General features: G+C 37.0%; 1 protein-coding gene across 7 annotated transcripts in view; it reads left to right on the top strand.

Moving 5' to 3' along the window:
- The first annotated feature begins 5,415 nt into the window (after positions 1 to 5,415).
- The window catches only part of HERC4 (HECT and RLD domain containing E3 ubiquitin protein ligase 4), a 131,142-nt gene continuing 115,448 nt past the window's right edge, over positions 5,416 to 21,109 (top strand). For 2 of the 7 annotated variants that reach the window (XM_070364471.1, XM_070364472.1), the window contains exons 1-2: positions 5,419 to 5,782; positions 7,576 to 7,880. In XM_070364471.1, the coding sequence (XP_070220572.1) occupies positions 7,655 to 7,880 (226 nt within the window). In that variant the 5' untranslated portion in view covers positions 5,419 to 5,782; positions 7,576 to 7,654. Of the gene's footprint in view, positions 5,783 to 7,575; positions 7,881 to 12,701; positions 12,835 to 21,109 lie in introns of those variants that run through there. The other 5 variants (XM_014482026.2, XM_070364469.1, XM_070364474.1 and 2 more) reach the window with 4 other exon arrangements.

A 21,109-nucleotide genomic window follows, 5' to 3' on the forward strand; every position in this document is an offset into this window, starting at 1 on the left:
AGGCAAAAAAAAAAACCAACCAAACAAACAAACACATTGTCAATTTTCCGTGTAAAAAGTGATAATTGAATAAGATGCATAGCAAGTTTGTTTCCTTTATATCCTTAGTTTACAAGTTATTAATAAAAGATTCTATAGATGAGGATACTCACACTGTGGTTGATGTCTAAAAAAGAATTAGTACTGTTAATTTGACTAAAACCTGTAGTTACCATTAGTTTTAGCCCTGATCCTATTTGAAGGCTGTAAAGCATTCCACTTAAAAATATACATATATATGTGTGTGTGCATATATTTATGTTTGTGTATACATAGAAATGTACAGTCTCACTCTTTGATGTGATGAGGGTTATATTGCTGATTTACTTTGGTATGGAACCTGGCACAAGGAAGAAAATAAAGCAAACTTTCCAGATTTCATATTTCTGACAGCTGAATTAGAACTTTTCAACCTCAGATATCTTTATAAGACCCTTTGAAGTCAGTAGCAACAAAATAGCTTGATTTGCAACCCAAAGTTTGACCGTTAAGCTCTAATAGTTGAGATTTCTTCTCTTTGTTGCTATTTTAATTGTTTCCTTTAAAAGAAAAACAGATAGACTTAAAAGATTCATATATGTATAGATTCTACACTTAATATTGTATTTCTTTTGTGATGCTCATTATTAATTAGAACTTACAGCATTCTCATGATTGCTGTGGGATAAAATTAATTTAAAAGCATAGTTTATCATACAGTTAAAACTTTTTTAAAAAAGGTTTTTATTTTTTACTGCCCACACTGCACAGAAAGAAAAAAAAAAAAACCCCACAAATCAGTACAGTCATTTTGAGCACTCTCTCTGTTTAGAAAGTATAGTAACTGGAATAATCATGCTGTAATTTCAAAGGCATGGACACATCCCCACATACTGGTCAATAGCCACATTACATGTGATTTTTTTCAGGCTTATGCCTGTTTGAATGCCAGTTGAATTCTTGTAATAAGGGGATAGAAAACAGAAAGAAATTATAGAGAATTATAAAAGAGAGCATTTAAAAAATGTTTCAGGTTGTTATAATATGATCATTACCACTGTTTCATGCTGGGATACTGAGAAGGAAATTGGAGTCAGAATGTAAATTTAGAGCGGGAAATGAGATTAGTATAAATGTGAGAGTGAAAGTTGAGAAGGATTCTATAATAAATATCTAGAATTATTATTCTTCATGTTGTTGATTAAGTGACATATAACATATAATATTATCAAGAAAACTGTTTTGCTTGCATCTATTAAAAAGAGCAAATTTCTTCTGTGCTTTCTCATTTATGTGGCAGAAGAGAAATCTTTCTTTCATCTCACTCATTTCAGGGCTAGGTCCATACCCAGTAAGACAACATTAAGGACTTTTAAAATGCAATTCAGAAGGAAGAAAAAAATTTATGGGCTGAATTCTGTCCCCCTCCTCCCCAATTGATATGCTGAAATCCTAATCTCCAGTAAGTCAGAATGTGACTGCATTCTAAATGTGGAGATAGGGCCCAACCCGTTACACCTGGTGTTTCTATAAGAAGAGACTAGGACAGAGAGAATGCACAGAGGGAGGAATGGCCATGTGAACACCCAGGGAGAAGGTAGCCATCTGTAAGTTAAGAAGAGAGACCTCAGAAGAAACCTGCCAAGACCTTGATATCTAACTTCTCGCCTCTAGCATCATGAGAAAATCAATTTTTGTTGTTTAAGTTGCCCAGTCTGTGGGATTTTTGTTATGGCAGCCCTAGGAAACTAATATAGGAATACACTCTTGATTTTTCAGACTTAAGGCCAAAACAGACCACTTCGTTTTTCCTAGTCAAGATTTGTTCTTCTTCCCTCATCAGCCATCCTCATTGTGGTAAATGTCCTCAAGTCAGAAAGCTCCTAGTGGCCCAGTAATCCTCCCATTCCCTGATCCCCTACAAACCATCCATCCCAAATCTGTTAATTCTATTTTCAAAGGATGTTTTAATATAAATTAATTCATTTTTATTTTTGGTGGTGAGCTGAGGCTACTCCTTGTTGTGGTGCACAGGCCTGTCTTTGTGATGGCTTCTCTTGTTACAGAGCACAAGCTATACATGACATATATAATATAATAAATAGAATATTATACACTTATGTATCATACACATGAATATCAGGTAGTGATAATAGACATAAGAGAAAATAAAGCAGGGTAAGTTATAGAAAGTGAGGGGCTGGTTTTTTGGGTAGGGTGATCAGGGAAGACTGTGGAGGTAATATGACTGCAGAATTGAATGAAGGAGGTCAGGTGGTATACAGCACAAGCAATATGGCTAGATGGAAGGGAGCAAGGGAAAGAGTGGGACAGGATGAACACCTATTTCTCAACAGTCTGAGCATTTTTTTAAGTGAAAATAACACAAGAGGTAAAACATATTTTACTTTTGTTCTATACTAAAATTATATCATTGTGATATGGAATGCTTTCCCAAATGTTCTCTTACTACTGGTAGTTCAGGAGAGGTAATATTAGTAATAGTAAAGCTGACATTTACAAAACACTGGCCAAGTTCAAGGTATTGTACATGTTATCTTATTAAATTCCCACAACCTAGTGAGGATTATTAATTTCCCCCATTTATAGAAACTGTGACTGAGAAGTAATTTTCTGTAAAACAGACCATTAGTAAATGTCTGTAGGTATCTTTGGGAGGATAGAAGGACAGAGGTCTGAGTGGCCTGTAGGTTCAGGCTCTGAATCCAGACAAACCAGCACCACAGCCCATACTTACTCATGATCAGTTACTCATGCTGCTTTTATACAACAAATTTATATTATCCTACTAACCTTCTGACCCTATGCTTATTTCACTTTAAAGGTAATCACAGCCTTTTTTCTGATATCTTACCTCACAGTTTCATAGATTTATAAGGTTAAAAGGGACATCTACAAGTCTATTCCACTTTCTACAAGCAAGATCTATATTGTAAAATATTGTAGAGATGCATCCACATAGCAGAGATAGCTGTCCACCAATTCGTGCTCTCTTCTCTGGTATAAAGTAGTACCTGAAACTCAGCAGAGGTTGTTTCCTAGTCCCCTTGCATCTTGGTGTGTATTTTTTCCTAACATTATGTGTGCAGATGTGAAGTGGTATGTGGCACCTCCCCAGACAAAAATCACCCCCCCCACCACTTTGTACTTCTTATTTGGTATTGGGGGTAGGTATAGCCAATTAACACTTTTGTGGTAGTTTCAGGTGAACAGGGGAGAACTTGGCCATACATACACATGTATTCCATACATGTATCCATTCTCCCCCAAATCCCACTTCCATCCAAGCTGCCACATAATGTTGAACAGAGTTCCATGTGGTATACAATAGGTCCTTGTTGGTTATCCATTTTAAATACAGCAGTGTGTACATGATCATCCCAAACTCCCTAACTATCCCTCCCCCTCCATATGTTCCTTTTCTAAGTCTGTGACCAGACAAAACTTTTAAGAAGCTCCTGGTGCCCTCATCTCCTGGAGCTCCTGGAAATTAGTTTTCACTCATTAGGAATACTCAGTGGAATGTTTAAAAGGTAAAAAAACTCTTACCACATTAGGACTCATATTTAGTGTCTATTTGTTGCAGCATCTGTTACATACCTTGAAGACTCAAATCCCACAACTTCCCCTTTAATGATACATTCAGAGACATAAAGTCCTGAAGGTTAAAAGACAACAAAAGCCCTACAAGGGCAATGAAGCTATCAGAATAAGAATTAAGTATGTTTCATGAGCATCATTACCACTCCCAACATTGAAATTATGCTTTCTTTGTTTAAGTACCTTATAATTTTTACTCTTATTTCTGTAATATACAGAACTAAGGTTGTGGGTTGAATTGGGTTGCCCAGAGACAATTGAAGTCCTCACTTCCAGTACCTGAGGATGTGACCTTATTTGGAAATAGGGTCATTGCAGATGCAATGCAGTTAAAAAAGAGGTCACAATCGATCAAGGTGGGAGTTAATCCAATGACTGATTTCCTTATAAGAGGGAAGGACACAGAGGCACAGAGAAGAAAATCATGTGGAGATGGAGGCAGAAATTAGTGTTACCTCTAGAAGCCAAAAAATGCCAAGAACTGTCAGCAACCATCACAATCTAGGAGATAAGTATGGAGAAAATTCTCTGAGGTCCCAGGAGACAGCCAGCCCTGCTGCCACTTTGATTTCAGACTTCTGGCTTCCACAACTGTGAGACAATACATTTGTTGTTTTAAGCAAGCAGAAATCCAGTTTGCGGTATTGTGTTATGGCAGCCCTAAGGAATTAATAATACACATGCTATGCTAAGTCGTTTCAGTCATGTCTGACTCTGTGCGACCCCATAGACGGCAGCCCACCAGGCTCCCCTGTCCCTGGGATTCTCCAGGCAAGAACACTGGAGTGGGCTGCCATTTCCTTCTCCAATGCATGAAAGTGAAAAGTGAAAGTTAAGTCGCTCTGTCGTGCCCGACTCTTAGGGACCCCATGAACTGCAGCCTACCAGGCAGGCTCCTCCGTCCATGGGACCCTTCAGGCAAGAGCACTGGAGAGGGGTGCCATTGCCTTTTCCATACACATACTAATAATACACATACACAGATACTGTCCAATCTGTGATATATTTTTCAATACGATAAAGAAATAATGGCTTACTGTGGAATTTTTTCTAGGTTCTCAACATTCTTAAGTCAAGGTACTAGAAAAGTGTGACATAAAGTTTCAAGAGTGCCTTGTTTTAAGTTTCCCCCCTTGACTGGTCTAGGAAATGCAGTTTGTTTATGTGAAGCTGGAACTCCAGCCACACACATTGCTTAATTTTCTCTGAATGAAAGAGGCCCTACATAATGTTTATCTTCAAGAAGGAGTGCAGAAAGTGATGGCAGCCAACATTTTATCAGGAGCATGAACGTGTGTTGATATTTAATGCCAACAGGCTCCATCATTGCTGTGAATACATCTGGTACGCTCAGATTAGCTCCATGTGAGGCTAAGGGATAAAATAAAAGACTTCACCAGCCTTTATTTACATGTTTGCGATGTTTTTTCTGCGACTTCAAATTCTCCTTGGATAAAGGTGGAATAAAATAATAGACTGGAACCAATAGGGAAAAAGACAAGCTAGCCAAAAAACGAAGAAATTTCTTCACTAAAAGGTCCTTGTGCACGCTGAAACGCTGTTACAAGACACATCAAACGCCTCCGCTCGTCTTGCAAACCCCAACTTGTGCATTTGGCATTTTCCTCTAAAGGAAACGCAAAACAGCACACTACGCAGGCGCCCGGGTCGGTGTGCCCTGGGAGGATTCCGGCGCAGGCGCGCGGGCCGGGAAGTGGGCGGGCTCGCGCGCGTGCTCTGCGATTCACTTCCGGCCAGCCCCTCCCCCTCCCCCGCGTTACCACCTCCCCCTCTCCCTTCTCCTCCCCAGTCTCTCCCCCTGTTCTCCCCACCCCTAGTTCTCTCCGCTTCTCTCTCCTCCCGTCCTTCCCCTCCCGCTCCATCCGGGTAGCTGACGGCTGGCTCTGGACTGGACAGCAGTGGCGGCTGCTTTTCTCTGAGGAGCCTGGTAAAGTTTCACAGGAGCCGAAGAGAGGAGCAGAGGAGCACCTTCACCGACGTCGGAGGAGCGCTGGTGTTCGCCGCCACTGGCTGAAGGAGGAGGGTCCAGGAGCCGGAGACCAGCCTCAGCTGCCGCGCTGCCTCGCTCTCGGGGAGGCGCCGCCCCCAGCCGCCCTGGGCTTCCCCTGCCTTGAGGGGTCCGGTGAGTCGTTGCCCGGGCGGGTTCGGGGGCGTGTGACGGCGTTAGGGAGGGGGCAGGCCGGGCTGGGCGGATACAGGCCAGCCTGGCGCTGGGTGCTTTCTCAGCGTTTCCTCGGGGTGGGGGGGTGGGGGACGCGGGCAGTGCCGGGCCCCTTGGCCCGGGGGCTGGAATGTCGCACCTCCCTGGGGAAGGGCTTCCTTGGGACTAGGGCCGCCGAGGTGCGGAACCTCGTCCGCTGGCCTCTGCGGCTGCTGCGAGCGGGCGGCTGCCGTAGTTGACTGGTCTGCCCGTGAGGTTGGGTGTGTGCAGATGATTTCTCTCCCGCGGTTCCCCTGAGCTGTTCTGAGTGCATGTTCAGGGAATGATGGGAATAAAGTGCTTCTCTTTCCCCTACCTGTTGCTGGCGAGAGGACGTCTTTCTCATAACCCCTCTGACTTTTTAAAGAAAAGGATGGATAAACCTCGTGCATTGAAATTAAGGGTGTTTTCCTGTCCTCGAAAAAACAGAGCAAAAGCCGATCAGACAATGCATAACTCACGGGAACTATCGGGTTCAGATGCCCCAAAAGAATGAAATGAAACTTTTCCTAATGGGTGGGTCATGGATGGAATGAGACAGCTTCAGCACTAGTGCTAGCCTGAACGTAGGAAAGTTGGGTTTGGAAACTTCTTAGGTTCTGTATAAGGAATGTGGGTGACTACAACGGGAATAAGACGGGCTTCCTGTAATTGTGTTATTTAGTACGCGATGTGTCTAAAAATCTGTGTAGGTTTAGATGAAGTGAGCTCTTTGTTACCGTGTCTATGTAAGCGAAGAAATATTCAGTGTACTGGAAAGTTCTACAGATTTCGCCATCAGACTATCAGTGTCCCAATCCCCATTTCTGTTCTTGAAAAATCGACAGTGCGAATGTTATTTGCAGTTCTCCCCCCTCCATCTTCAAATAATTGTCTCCGGGGTATAGATAGACATAGATTGCCTTGGGAAGTATTTTTCAGTCATGGTTACCACTCGTAATAGAAAATGTTGAATTTTGGGGGAGAGTCTTGATCTTTAAACTGCATACTTTTGTATTATAATTAGGTACACTGGTTTAGTTTTTAAATTTAATTGTGAGGTCAGAGTGTTAATATTTTGATTTGTAAGGTATGATCTTTGGAAGCGGTTTTCTTAAGATCAGAGTTTAACTAGAGAACTATAATTTTCCCTGGGACCTCTTACTATGAATAGTTGGAAGAGTCTTTAAATTGTGGGAAACTCAAAGTTTCCATTATTTTTTTTTTTTTTCTAGTACAGATAAGAACTTTAGTTTTCTGTTAATGTGGAGGTAGGTATTATTAGAAGGTCTAATTATTCACGTATTCTGTGACTTGAGGGAGATTGCCAGCGTTTATGTTTCTGTAGTCTTACGTTTTTCACTGAATATATATCTGATTTTTGGGGGCAGTGGACAGATGTCTTATATCTTACTCCCACTGAAATTATCCAAAGAAAAAAAAGATTAACTTCGTCAAGATACTTAATATTTCAGTTAGTCTGTCAGAAGATAACAAGTCAAAGCTAATTAATAATAAAGTTTTGTAGTTATGGGAAGTGATGTATTTTTCCTGAACGTTTCTATGTAATAATTTTAAGAATATACCACTGATTGGTTTTGGAAACTGAATGATACTTACGTAGCATATTACAGCTTTCATGTTTAATACAAATTGATTATTGTAGCCTAGCGCTTGAAAGAACAATTATACATTGTTTTCTTTGAAGTCATACTAACTCTTTTCTGTCTTCTCAGACATAGGGACACCTCCAACTTGCCAGTGTTTCAGAAGGGAGTTTTTTATTGAAGCTGGAAGACCAGAAGAATCACGAACATGTTGTGCTGGGGAAATGCTTCTTTTGGACAGCTAGGTTTGGGTGGAATTGATGAAGAAATTGTACTAGAGCCCAGAAAAAGTGACTTTTTTATAAATAAAAAGGTTCGAGATGTAGGATGTGGACTCAGACATACTGTATTTGTTCTGGATGATGGAACAGTGTACACGTGTGGATGTAATGATCTAGGGCAGCTAGGTCATGAAAAATCCAGAAAGAAACCAGGTAAGTTGAAAAATTTTTTGTTTGCTCTTCTAATAGTTATATTGTTTGAAATGTCAAACAATTTTGCTAAACTCATATGTTTTTTAAGCTTTAAAAGCAAACTAGGCCTTAAATATATCCTTTACAGTTTGCATGCTTCTAAGAACTTATTTTGTTTTTTTTTTTAACTGCTGCTCTTATAATGTATGAGGCTGTGGTTTCAGAAATTAATTTTGGTGATGTAAAACAATAGAGAAAACTACCTTGCAGTATATAGATCTTCTTTGATACTGAGTATATTGATAAAGTATATACAGTATATAGGTCCTTTTTTATAAGTACTGTTCAGCCACACTGAGCAGATTTTAAATGTATATTTTACTGTGTGCTTTCTGTATATCAGAAAGGGGGGAAATTTAAGATGAAACCTTTTTACTTGACTAAAACATAATCCTAATTATTCTGTTGTTCTCTCTGTTGTATTTTAAATATACGATTTTATTTAGTTTGACATGTTTTTTATTTCCCTAGTTTCCTACTTTCAAGTAGTAACACTAGCTACTGAAAGTTTTGTGTCTATGAGATGTCCTGATAATGTAGTAGCCATACAAACCAAATTTAAAATAATTTGTAGGATACTGAGAATTTTGAGGAATTTGGTCACATTTCATGTTCTGTTTTCCTTGTTATACGTATTTTAAAGTAAAATATTACCACACTTAGAAATATGTGAATTTTTTTTTCAATTGTGTTAACTAAAAGTTAATTCTTATGATGGTAAATTCAGATAAGATTACAGCTGTACTGATTCACAATTTATTTTAACTTTAACAATAATGGCATCTAAGTGTTTTCTATGGCAGTTATTTTTCTTTACCACATCAATATTTAAGTGGTTTTTTTCTTGTTAGTCTTTTAAGAGGTTAATGAAGGTATAAGATATTAAAGGTGTTAAAGCATGTTACTCATTTTTCATAATCATTTCACCACCATGCCCAACCTCATTCTTCTAACTTGTAAATTACTGTGTAGTTTTCATCTTTTTTTGGTTGATAGTTTTAATCTCTTTTCTTCTGCTTTAATTTGTAATTTAAATTTTTTTTGTGGATGAATGGTAGTGATGCTTAATACAAGAGGTTTAATTATTGCAAAACAAGGTAAATGGTAGTTTTCTCCTACTCTGCCTCATGAAGAATATTCTATGGAATCATCAGATTTTCATAATCTTAGACATTGAGATTGTCATGTTGTTAAACATGAGTGGTAATTTGTTGATACCTATTTGTAATCACTGCTTCAGAGGCAGATGGGTCCTTTACCTTTTTTACTTAGCTTGGAATACTGTCTCAGGTTGAGATTTTCATGGTAATGGGGCTGTTACTATTCTTATACTTAACATGCCCCACAACTGTAACTGAACATATCTCTGTTTTGCTTTAGTAATTCCTGAGAGGCTACAGGGCAAGTAGAAAGTACAAAGCTAGCACATAGAAATTGCCAATATGGTTACTAAAATTTACTAAGATTTAAATTCTTTAAATGTTATTGAACATCTATTCTATGTCCAAGACAAGGGTGGTAGACACCGTGTGCTAATAGTATAATGACTTAGTACCTGGAACAGCTTTTAACCCTATAGGTGAGGTTCGCCAGAAGAGGCTTCTTTGTGGCCATGTTGACATTGTGATGATTGCATTGTGACCTTTATATCACTGTTGCTTCATCCTGGAGCCATTATTTGGGAATATAAAGTTGGGAGGGTGGGTTTACCTGTTTTGATACCTCTTTAGGATTGCCTTATTGTTCAGAGTACGTCACAGTCTATGGGATAGAAAAATGAAAGGCATACATAAACTTTATCTTTGAAAAATTTAGAGCCTTGGTTGGGCATTAAGGCATACGTAAATGAAATAACTAGAGAGAATTGAAATTCTTCATGATGTGGCATGTATTTTGAGACTAGGAAGTTTAAATGATGAGAAATGTCATTGGATGGAATTGAAGATTTCTGGGAAAAATGAAGTCTTAAGTTTAATTTGATGATTGATCACATAAATTGCCAGAAAGTAAATCTGGAGCTGAAATAGCTAGCTTTATAGGAGAGAGTCTTTATCCTGAGAAAAACTTTTATTACTAGAAGGTCAAATTAAATGATGTATTGAAGTGTACTGAGTTACATAGGTAGGAAAAGTAAAATGTCAAATGGAGGTAGTTGCTCCAATAGGGACTTAATCTTAAATCAGTTTTGATTTAAGGGGATTGGGTAGAAAATGTAATAATGCTTTTAACTAAAATTATTTCCCGTTGGAATAATTCCTTAATGATTTAAATGTGCTTCTTCCCTAACCATTTTTAAAACATTTGTGAGTTTGAGAAATGAATTAGAAGATTTGGAGGTTTTCTTATTTAATTTGTTTTAAAGTCTCCTGGGAAGAGAATGAGTCTGGTTGAATTTTAGGACCATATAATAAACATCATTCACTTCATCAGAGCCTTAAACTTGAGTCATGAAGAAAGCAAACAGAGCTAAGAATTGTTTTCTTACAGAAATTCACTTTATAAACATACTAAATATTAAGGAGTAAAAGTGGAAGAGGTGGCCTTATTCATAGATAAGCTATTCTTGAGAGGCATGATAACCTCCTGGAGGACTCTATACCCTTATAGTGTAGTAAATAGATTTGTCCTATGGCCTGTTGGGAGAAGTTTCCATTCTGGACATTCTAGTAACCACTTGGGGAGAGAGTTCACTGATTTCCTTTATTATACTAAGAATGCAGATTAAGTACATGTTCATCTTCGTTCTCTTGTATATGCATATTCCTTGCTATCACTACTACTACTTTCTGAACTATTTGCAGAGAAGTGTGTATCTATTTCACTTTCTTGTATATATTTTTCCCTAATAGGAATTTTTTTAAACCTTCTAAAATTTAGAACCTCTCAATTTCCTCCTTTATTCATAGCTAACAGGTAGATAGTATAGTTAATCTTCAAAGTGATAGGTCAGTCCACCTAAGTAAAATTGTTTTATTTTTGTACTTCTAAATTTGCTTCTGAAATTTTAAGATAACATTTAGAAGGTGTACTTTTCTTATTAAGATTATTTACTCACTATCTAGCCATAGATAAGATTTCGTGTTCGTGGTCCTAAATAAATGTTTTACACATCTATTTTTGTTTTCTGTTAGACATAGTGCTAAACTTTTATATCCATAACTTGCAAATAATGTGATCAGATCAGATCACTCAGTCGTGTCCGACTCTTTGCGACCCCATGAATCGCAGCACGCCAGGCCTCCCTGTCCATCACCAACTCCCGGAGTTCACCCAGACTCATGTCCATCGAGTCAGTGATGCCATCCAGCCATCTCATCCTCTGGCGTCCCCTTCTCCTCCTGCCCCCAATATCCCTCCAAGCATCAGAGTCTTTTCCAATGAGTCAACTCTTCGCATGAGGTGGCCAAAGTACTGGAGTTTCAGCTTCAGCATCATTCCTTCCAAAGAAATCCCAGGGCTGATCTCCTTCAGAATGGACTGGTTGGATCTCCTTGCAGTCCAAGGGACTCTCAAGAGTCTTCTCCAACACCACAGTTCAAAAGCATCAATTCTTCGGTGCTCAGCCTTCTTCACAGTCCAACTCTCACATCCATACATGACCACAGGAAAAACCATGTTAAAATGACTGTTCTAATAACTTTTTATGGTGTACAAAGTTCTTTCAAATGGATTATGTATCTCTTTTAACCCTCACAGCAGTCTTGCATATCAGCTGACAGGTGTTATGGTCCTCCTTTTTTTCAGATGAGGAAACTGAAGTTAAGAGTTTAATCACTAGCAAATATTAGACCACTCTAAATTCTGTAGTTTTTATCTTTATCCCACAAAGTTTTGCCCCTGCCATGTTAGAATGTAGAGAAATATTTATTCATCTAGGAGGAAGCTAGTTTCCATCATTATTTAAATGTAATTCTGAGGGCTTTAAAAAAATCTCTCAAAAGTTACTATTTTATAACTAAAGGTTATACAGTGAAGACATCATGTTTTATTATCCCTCACTGGTCCCTTCCCTGTGCATAAATTCCAAGTGAAGTCATTTTAGGAACCCTGTAAGAAGGGTGAGAATTCTGTTTCAGATATAATACTCCTATCAACACAAACTAAAAATTCAAATATGTATATTTTATTCTTGAACCAAAGACTGACTTCATTGCAAAGCCAGCAGTAGATAAAATTTTGAACAGTATGAGAAAATTTATTATAGCTTGTGCTCAACTCTTCTACAGAAGATAAAAAGATTATGAGCATTGATTCTGTTTTTTTGTGTCCCTAAATGGTAATGTCTGTTGATCATTGCAATGAAAACACTTTGGTCATATAGCAGTAATTTGCTTGCCTCTCTTGCTTCTTCATTTCCTGACTTGTTTTCTCTGTTCATAAAACATAAATTTATAAATGACTTCCGTAAAAATAGTTGAAATTTGAAAAACAGTATAGGAAAATAAATGTATAAATATGGGAAATACAATTATTCACATTAGAGTAGATTAAAAATTGCAAATTATCCCATATATTGCTTAATGAATCAAAGCATATAATACCAAAGAAGCTGTTTTATAACTCCCAATTTTCACAGTACCTTCTAAGGAAGAGAAAGATGTGGATGATATGAAGACTTGAAAAAATGATTATTTGGGTCAGGAATGGAGGCTTGCTTTGGACACTTTACTATGAGAAAGGTTAGTGTCCAAGAGTCACAGTGTCGAGGGTAGGGAAAAAAATCATAATGCAAACAGTTGACTACTGTTAGAGAGATGTATAATAATACTTTACTTTGTGTAGGACCCTACATCTGAGGAATTTCAAGAGCATTACACAATAACTCATGGTTCCTTTCAAAATGCTTGTGACACAGTTTGCAAGAATTATCCTCATCTTAGGGGATAAATTTACGGAGAAATGGCAGCACAAGTTGGTAAGTAACTTGTCAAAACAGCAGGTGACTGGTGAAAAGCTATAAATTGAATCTGAAAATTTAAGTCTCCCAGTCTCCTACCTTATTCACTTAATTGTGCTTATGTTTAAAATTATTTACAATAGTATATTCTATTTGAGGAAGATCAAATTCTAATGCACAGATTTTTTTTTCTGCCATTCTGCTGATGGCTTATTGAAATGAATCATTATTTTACCGAGATGCTTGCCTTGTGATACCACTTTGGTACTTCATTATAACCGTGTGTGTTATGAAGAATATTTAAACCAAGGAACAAAAACTTAACTATGGTGACACCCAGTTCTTTCTCTTCGTTCTGTTATATATCATATTCTGTATCGCTTTGTGCTAATGCTATGCTGTGCTACTATCCAAGGTCCATAGTAACTGCCTGGCACAACATATTTGGTGGTTAACATTGGAACTTTGGGTTAATTATATTGTATCAAGTCTGCCATGGTATCTCTCTGTAGGATGCATTGGTTTGGAGAATGCTTTATAAACCCATTAACCAGTAGAAAAGCAATAATAGTAGTAGATGCCTAATTGAGCAGTCTAACAAATAGAAGCTTTTTAAAATGATTTGGAACCAATGATTTTGTCTTTGTGTTTGATATGTTAGTGTTTTTATCTGATTGGAAATGGAGCCACATATTTTCCTTGAAAGAACAGGAGGATGGAATATTTCAGTTACACAGTTTGAGCAGTTACTAAGGATTCTTGTTACAGATGGCAGCCTAGGTGGTCTAGTTTCCATTGTCTTTGAATAAGTACAGTCTGTGTCTCAGTATCCATGGAGGATTGGTTCCAGCACCCTCGCTGATACCAAAATCCATGGATGCTCAAGTCCCTTATATAAAATGGCATAGTGTTTGCATATAACCTTTGCATGTATTTAAAATTATTTCTGGTTTATAGTACCTAGTACAATGTAAATAGTTATAAATACAATGTAAATGATACGTAAATAACTTTTGGCATGGCAAATTCAAGTTTTGCTTTTTGGAAATTTCTGGGATTTTTTCCCCCTTAAATGTAGTTGACCCTTGAACAACATGAGTGTTAGGTATACTGATCTTCCATGCAGTTGAAAAGCCTCATACTGTTATCTCTACCTTAAAAACAGAAATTGAAGAGACTCACTCAAGGGCAAGAAGCAGAAACAATTTGGATAGAATCAGAACTCAAACCCTAGTTTTATGATTCCACATATTATGATCTCTAATTGAACATAAACTTTTCCCTACACTTAAAGATCTGTAAAATGAAAATACAAGTATTTATTGAAGTAAACTCATGTATAAGTAAGTGGATCTGTGCAGTTCAAACACATGTTGTTTAAGGGTTAGCTGTGTTTTCCATCCACATGTTGGTTGAATGCTGAGATAAGGAACTCATGGAAAAGGAGGGCCGACTGTGTTCTTTGGGTTCTATGTCCCCAATATGTCATATGAGTGTAGCACTGTTGTAAAAGGTCATTTTTCACAAATCTCATGTATTTTTTTTTTCATGTATTTTTAAAATTGTTTTGAAGAAATAAAGTCTCACTTCAAAGATATTAAATTTTCCTAGGCAAAAGGTGTATCAGATATGTGAGATACATGTTAAAACAATGGAGGAAATGTATTCAGCCATTGTTATAGGGTTTCTTTGGACTAGGATTATGTTAGTAAGTAGAAAAGTGGAAATCATTAATAAATAAACCATATTAAAGAGCCCATGGTTTTCTCCTTTCAGTTTCTATGGATGTTTTTTCCAGGCTGATGGAATTTAAAAGGCAGTAATTATTTTTATATCTTGATGAATCGTTATGGTTACTTTACATGCAAGAAAAACCTGTGCTGAGTATAATTGTATTATTGAAGTTAATTTGGTTAAAAGGGAAATTTCTTGAATTTTGATGGCATTCTTTAATCCATAGTATTTTGTTTACATGAATTACTCATTTTTCTTCAGTTCTAGTACTGCAGAGTTTTATTTCAGCTTTTCTAGCCCATGAAGAAAACATTCTGTAATCCTTTAGTAATGTGTTTTTCACATTACTTTAAAATACCTTGCTGCTGCTGCTAAGTCTCTTCAGTCGTGTCCGACTCTGTGCGACCCCATAGACGGCAGCCCACCAGGCTCCCGCGTCCCTGGGATTCTCCAGGCAAGAACACTAGAGTGGGTTGCCATTTCCTTCTCCAGTTCAGAAAAGTGAAAGTGAAGTAGCTCAGTCGTGTCTGACTCTTCGAAATCCCATGGATTGCAGCCTACCAGGCTCCTCAGTCCATGGGATTTTCCAGGCAAGAGTACTGGAGTGGGGTGCCATTGCCTTTTCTGTAAAATACCTTATTTCTTTATTAATATCTAAGTTTAGTCTCATTTTATTCTTTTGCTGGGTGTCACTGTTTTGAAATAACACATTTTTAGTTTTTGATGGTTTTATTACATATTCTTGGTAGTGAAATTAGAAAATATAGGGAAAATAAAAATCAACCATAATGCCGTCATGCACAGATAAATACTGCCGTCATTTAACAGTTTTTCTGTATTCATATATTAATATATTTCTGATTACGGACTGGGAATATGTTCTTGTTTCTCAACTATTTTTCATTAATAATTGAATAACAATTTAGTAAGTATTCTCTATGGTTTTAAAATACCATTTTAAAATGGTATTATGGTGGGGATGTTGTTAATGATTATTTAACATTTCATTATTTAAATATACCAAAATTTGTGTTCTTTTATTTTCTGGAACTTGTTTCCAGATTTTTGTTGTAAGTAATGCCACCACAAACATGTACATCAGTTTAGTCTTTATTTCCTCCCTGTTTATTTCTTAAGGAGAAAGAACATCTTTAATTTTAGCATATCTGAAAGGAACAATAACTAAATTTATTTTAAAAAATTTAACACAGTTTTGTCTCACTTTACAAAGTTGATAAATTCATTAGAAAATATTTATAAATGGAACTTTAAAAATGTATATTATTTGATAAGCTTCTAAGTGTAATGTGATATTATCATTTAAAGATCTAGAAGGGAAGAATTATTTTAAGCACATAGAAATGCATATAAAATATGCTGTATTATAAATGTATAAACAGAGTGCTGTGTTGAGATGAATAGTATAACCCTTTGGGATGGAGTGGATTGTAGATGAGTTTCTAAAGGGAAGATAGCATATGAACTGGAAGAATATATAGTATTTCAAGGAGGAAAGAATGAAGAAGAATGCTGTATAGGTAAAGCACCTCAAATGGAAATAGGCAGATATGAGGCCTACTGAGAGAATACTATTTCAGTTAACTGAAATGTCTGCGAATAGTGAGCTAGAAGGTTAGAAAAGTAAAATTGAGGTCAGATTATAGAGTTAATGAAGTTAGGGAGCCTGAATTTAATTTGGTAGATATCTTTTGATGTCTGTAGTTTGCAATAGGTCATATCTGGTTTTTATAGAAGGGAGATAATTTGGAGGTAGAGAAACTAATTGGACTATGAGAGTAGCTCTTTAAAAACAAGAAGGGAGCATGACATTAGGGAGACAAAGAATGGATGGGCTTTGGTAACCAGAAGGAAATGAATGGTCAGGGTAAAGGGAAGAGCCAGGTGTGATCCTTGGTTGAATCATGAATAGAAATAGGGAATCCTGGAAGAGGAGGAATGTTAACTTTTATTTTAGGAGGAGAGAGAAAAGGTTTGGTGAGGTGAATTGTGTTTTGAACTTGGTAACAATATTTAATTAGTAAATTCAGTACTGTGAGGAGAAAGAATAGAACTAATGGCATGAAATGTTTTAATTTAAATTTTTTGTTTACTCTTCAGTTCATACTAGTTTAACATTCTCCTTGGTTCCAGCCTTTTAAGAAATTAATAATCCACTAACGATACTTAATTTTGTGCTTTTGGAAGACTGTTTTAAAGTACCTAGCAATATAACACCTTTGTAAATTTGAAGTAATCTAAATGGTTGCCTGCTCTATTTCATATGTTTTGTAAACTTGAATTTTTATATATGGATAAAACGTTTATATTTTAAGGTGCCATTTGATAGACTGCTTATTTGAGTTTTACTAATAGGTTCATTTGCTTCATTTAACTGACAAAAACCTATTAGTTAATTATGTCTGACTTTATGATTTCCAGATTTTATTGGAAACAAAGGTTTTGAAGTCACAAGATGTCACATAGAAGTTGTGAAATAGTTGAAAGCCGAAATAGTTTTAACTATTAATTGTGTGTGTGCTGGCATGTAGGCAAGAGCCCCTGAGAAATGTGCTTTTTGAGATAATGATCTTGCTTTTGTGAAAGGGAAATCAAAGTGAGAAAAAGAATAAAGTAAGGCTAAAAGAGCCCCTCAGCAGAATTTGGTTGTTCCAGGTCTTAGTTGTGGCATGGAGGATCTAGTTCCCTGCCTAGAAATTGAACTCAGGCCCACTGCATTGGGAGCCCAGAGTATATCAGCCACTGGACCACCAGGGAACTCCCTACCAGGTTTTAATTTCAGAAGGAGAGCTTCTGAAAACAATTGGAGGAAATTTTGGTTCTTTATCTATAAGTTCTTTGAAGAAGTTTGTGATGGCTTCTCATAGTTGATCCCAAGCATTTATGAATCAGCACGTGTATACTCCTGATTTTTGATCAGGGTATTGCTCAGCTATAGATGACATAACTAGACTAGCAAGAATGAACTTCCTGGACCTACACTTATTTTTTTAAAGAATAATTAGGTAAAATTCTGAAAGGTTGCTGTTACTTCTGCCTGAACCTAAGATTATTTCTGCACTCAGCTGGGGAGCTGAGTAAGCCTCTACTACTAGGAGTAAGGGGGGAAGGAAATACTTAGAAGTTAATATGACAGTGTAAAGGGGAGAAGAAAGATACCCACCTCGTAGTTGGAGAAACTTCCTAATGAGAAATATTATTTAGAATATATTAGGTACTGGGATGTGGACCGCAGAAGGTGATTGCACCCCACTCCCGTACTCTTGCCTGGAAAATCCCATGGACGGAGGTGCCTGGTAGGCTGCAGTCTATGGGGTCGCAAAGAGTCGGACACGGCTGAGCGACTTCATTTTCACTTCTCACTTTCATGCATTGGAGAAGGAAATGGCAACCCACTCCAGTGTTCTTGCCTGGAGAATCCCAGGGACGGGGGAGCCTGGTGGGCTGCCCTTTACGGGGTCGCACAGAATCGGACATGACTGAAGTGACTTAGCAGCAGCAGCAGCAGCAGCAGGATGTGGACATTTGAAAATAATAATGGTAACCACCATTATGTGCCAGGCACTGTGCTGAATCCTTTATACATTATCCAAAAGCATTAAATCCATCCTTCAGAGTACAGTTAGCTCAGTTTTATAGGTGAGGGAAATAGAACTTCAGGAGGTTAAATACCTTGCCCAGAGTCAAAAGTAAAACCATAGTGACCTCCCTGGTGGTCCAGTGGCTGAGACTGTGCTCCTAAGGCAGGGGCTTGGGCTCAGTTCCTAGTCAGGGAACTAGATCCCACATGCCACAGCCAAGACCTCGAACAACCAAATAAATAAACATGAAAAAAAAATCCACCTGGTGAATAAAGGAAATCTTTGACAAAATGGAATTAACCTACGGAATGGGAGAAAATATTTGCAAATGATATGGCCCATAAAGAATTAATACTCAAAATATATAAATAGCTCATACATTTCAATATCAAAAAGCAGACAACTTGATTTAAAAATGGGCAGAAGACCTGAATAGACATTTTTCCAAAGAAAACATCTAGATGCCATCAGGCCTGTCTGATGTAGAATAAAGATTCTCTACATCACTAATCATCAGAGAAATGCAGATGAATACCACAATGAGTTATCACCTCACACTTGTCAGAATGGCTACCATCAAAAACACCACAGATAACATGTTGGCAAGTATGTGGAGATCCCAAAGGGAAGCTTTGTACACTGTTGATGGGAATGTAAATTGGTACAGTCACTGTGGAAAGCAGTATGGGGGTTCTTCAAAGAAAGAAAAAAGGACTACTGATTCTACCCCTAGCCATATATTCAAAGAAAAGAAAACACTAGTTTGAAAAGGTACATGTAATCCAGTGTTCACAGCAGCATGATTTACAGTCACCAATATATGGAAGCAGTCTAAGTGTCTATCAACAGATGAATGGATAAAGAAGATGTGTGTGTGTGTGTATGTGTGTGTGCGTGCACACACACACATACACACACACACTGGAATACTACTCAGCCATGAAAAATGAAAATTTGTCATTTGCAACAACATGGATGTACTTGGATGTTAGGCTTAGTGAAATAAGTCAGATAGATAAAAACAAAAAGTACAATATTACTTCTGTGTGGAATCTAAAAAATAGTGAATCTAATAAGAAAGAAACAGACTTGCAGATACAGAAGACAAACTAGTGACTACCAGTGGGAGAGGGAAGAGGGGGAATGCAAATAGGGTTAGAGGCAGTACTATGTATGACATAAGCTATAAGGCTATATTGTGCAGCATAGGGAATATAGCCTATAATATATATATTATATTTACATATATTTGTATGGATAGATATTAATATAATTTATAACAACCATAAATGGAATATTATCTTTAAAAATTATAAATCATTACGTTATAAAGTTGAAACAGATAATATTATAAATCAGCTATACCTCAATTAAAAAACAAAACCAAACCTAATGGAAAGAAAGTCCAATTAGATGGCAACAATCAAAAGTCAATACTTAACAATAGCAAGAAAAAGGTACAGTGACTTAGGAATTACCTAAGAAATGTGCCAACACCTAGAATATGAAGAAGACTTGAAAGCACTTATGAGGGATACAGAAGGCTTCAGTAAATGGTAACCACATTTGTGGACAGGCATGCTTAACCTACATAAACCTATCAGTTTCTCTAAAATTAGTGTCAATTTAATGTGATCCGAATAAAAATACCAAATGGTTTTTTTCCCCAGGAACTGGACAAATTGATTCTCTAGTTCATATGGAAAAAATAAACCAGAGTAGTTAGGAAAATTGAAGAATAAGAGCAGAAAAAAAAAAATATGTATAGTTAATAGCATGTTTTAATTTTAAAACCTTGGTAGTTAAAACTGCCCTACATATGGCCATTTAAAACCAATAAAACAATATAGAGCCCAGACATAAGCATGGAGAAAAATATTCAAGTGAGACATATTCAATAAATAACCTTGGTATAAGTAGGAGCATCATCTAGGAAATAAAAAAGTTGGATTTACCTCATGCCATGTACATATTGGATAAATTCCAGATCAATCAAATATTTAAATGTAAAGGCTATAATGATAATGCTTGAAGAAAACATGGACTGATTTTTAAAAATTATTTTGGAAACTTGTGAGGAGGTCCTTTTGGCAAGTTAAGCACTCATCCTCTGTACTGTCCCTCTCCTTGCCCTTCAGAAATTGCAGTCTTCCCTGTAGGCCACATGGGAGCCTTGATTGAAGACATTGTGTTCTGTCTGAAGAGTATTTAAGGTTTCCAATAAAATGTATATCCCTCAAAAAAAATTGTTTTGTTAGAGTCAGGAAATACTTTCTGAATTGTGAATAGGCATAGAAAAGGTAAGTTGCGTGGAAGTAAAAATAATTTTGCTAGGTGGAAGTCACTGTAAACAAAGGTAAAAGACAAATAGGAAAATAAAAAGTTTAATATTTATTAAAATCAAAGTGTAAATCTCTGAGATACAAAGCACTTCTAAAAATTGATGAGATAAAAACCGCAGAATGGGCAAAGGATAGGAACAGGCACTTCACAGAAAAGGATATACAAATGACTTTTAAACCATGAGTACTCTGCAGCCTCATTCATACTAAGAGAAGTGCAAAAGACCTGTGTATGACTGCAGTACCATCTCTGCAGTGAGGCTGTCAGTAAATAAGTGTTCATAGGTTTTTATAACGGTTATTTTGCTATCATATATCAGAATTACAAATGTACATACCCTTCAAGAAATCCAAGAGTACAGCTGTTGATTTGATAGCTACATTTGTATATATACAAAGTGAGTGTTACTACAGCATTGTTTATAACAGCAAAACATTAGAAACAACATTGTGACTGTCTGTGTGTACTAAGTTGCTTCAGTCGTGGCTGACTGTGCGGCCCTATGGACGGTAGCCTGCCTGGCTCCTCTGTCCATGGGATTCTCCAGGCAAGAATACTTCAGTGGGTTTCTATGTCTGTCTCCAGGGGATCTTGCCAACCCAAGAATCAAACCCACA

This window comes from Bos mutus, chromosome 28 (genome assembly GCF_027580195.1).
Source record: "Bos mutus isolate GX-2022 chromosome 28, NWIPB_WYAK_1.1, whole genome shotgun sequence".
Taxonomy (NCBI): Eukaryota; Metazoa; Chordata; class Mammalia; order Artiodactyla; family Bovidae; genus Bos; species Bos mutus.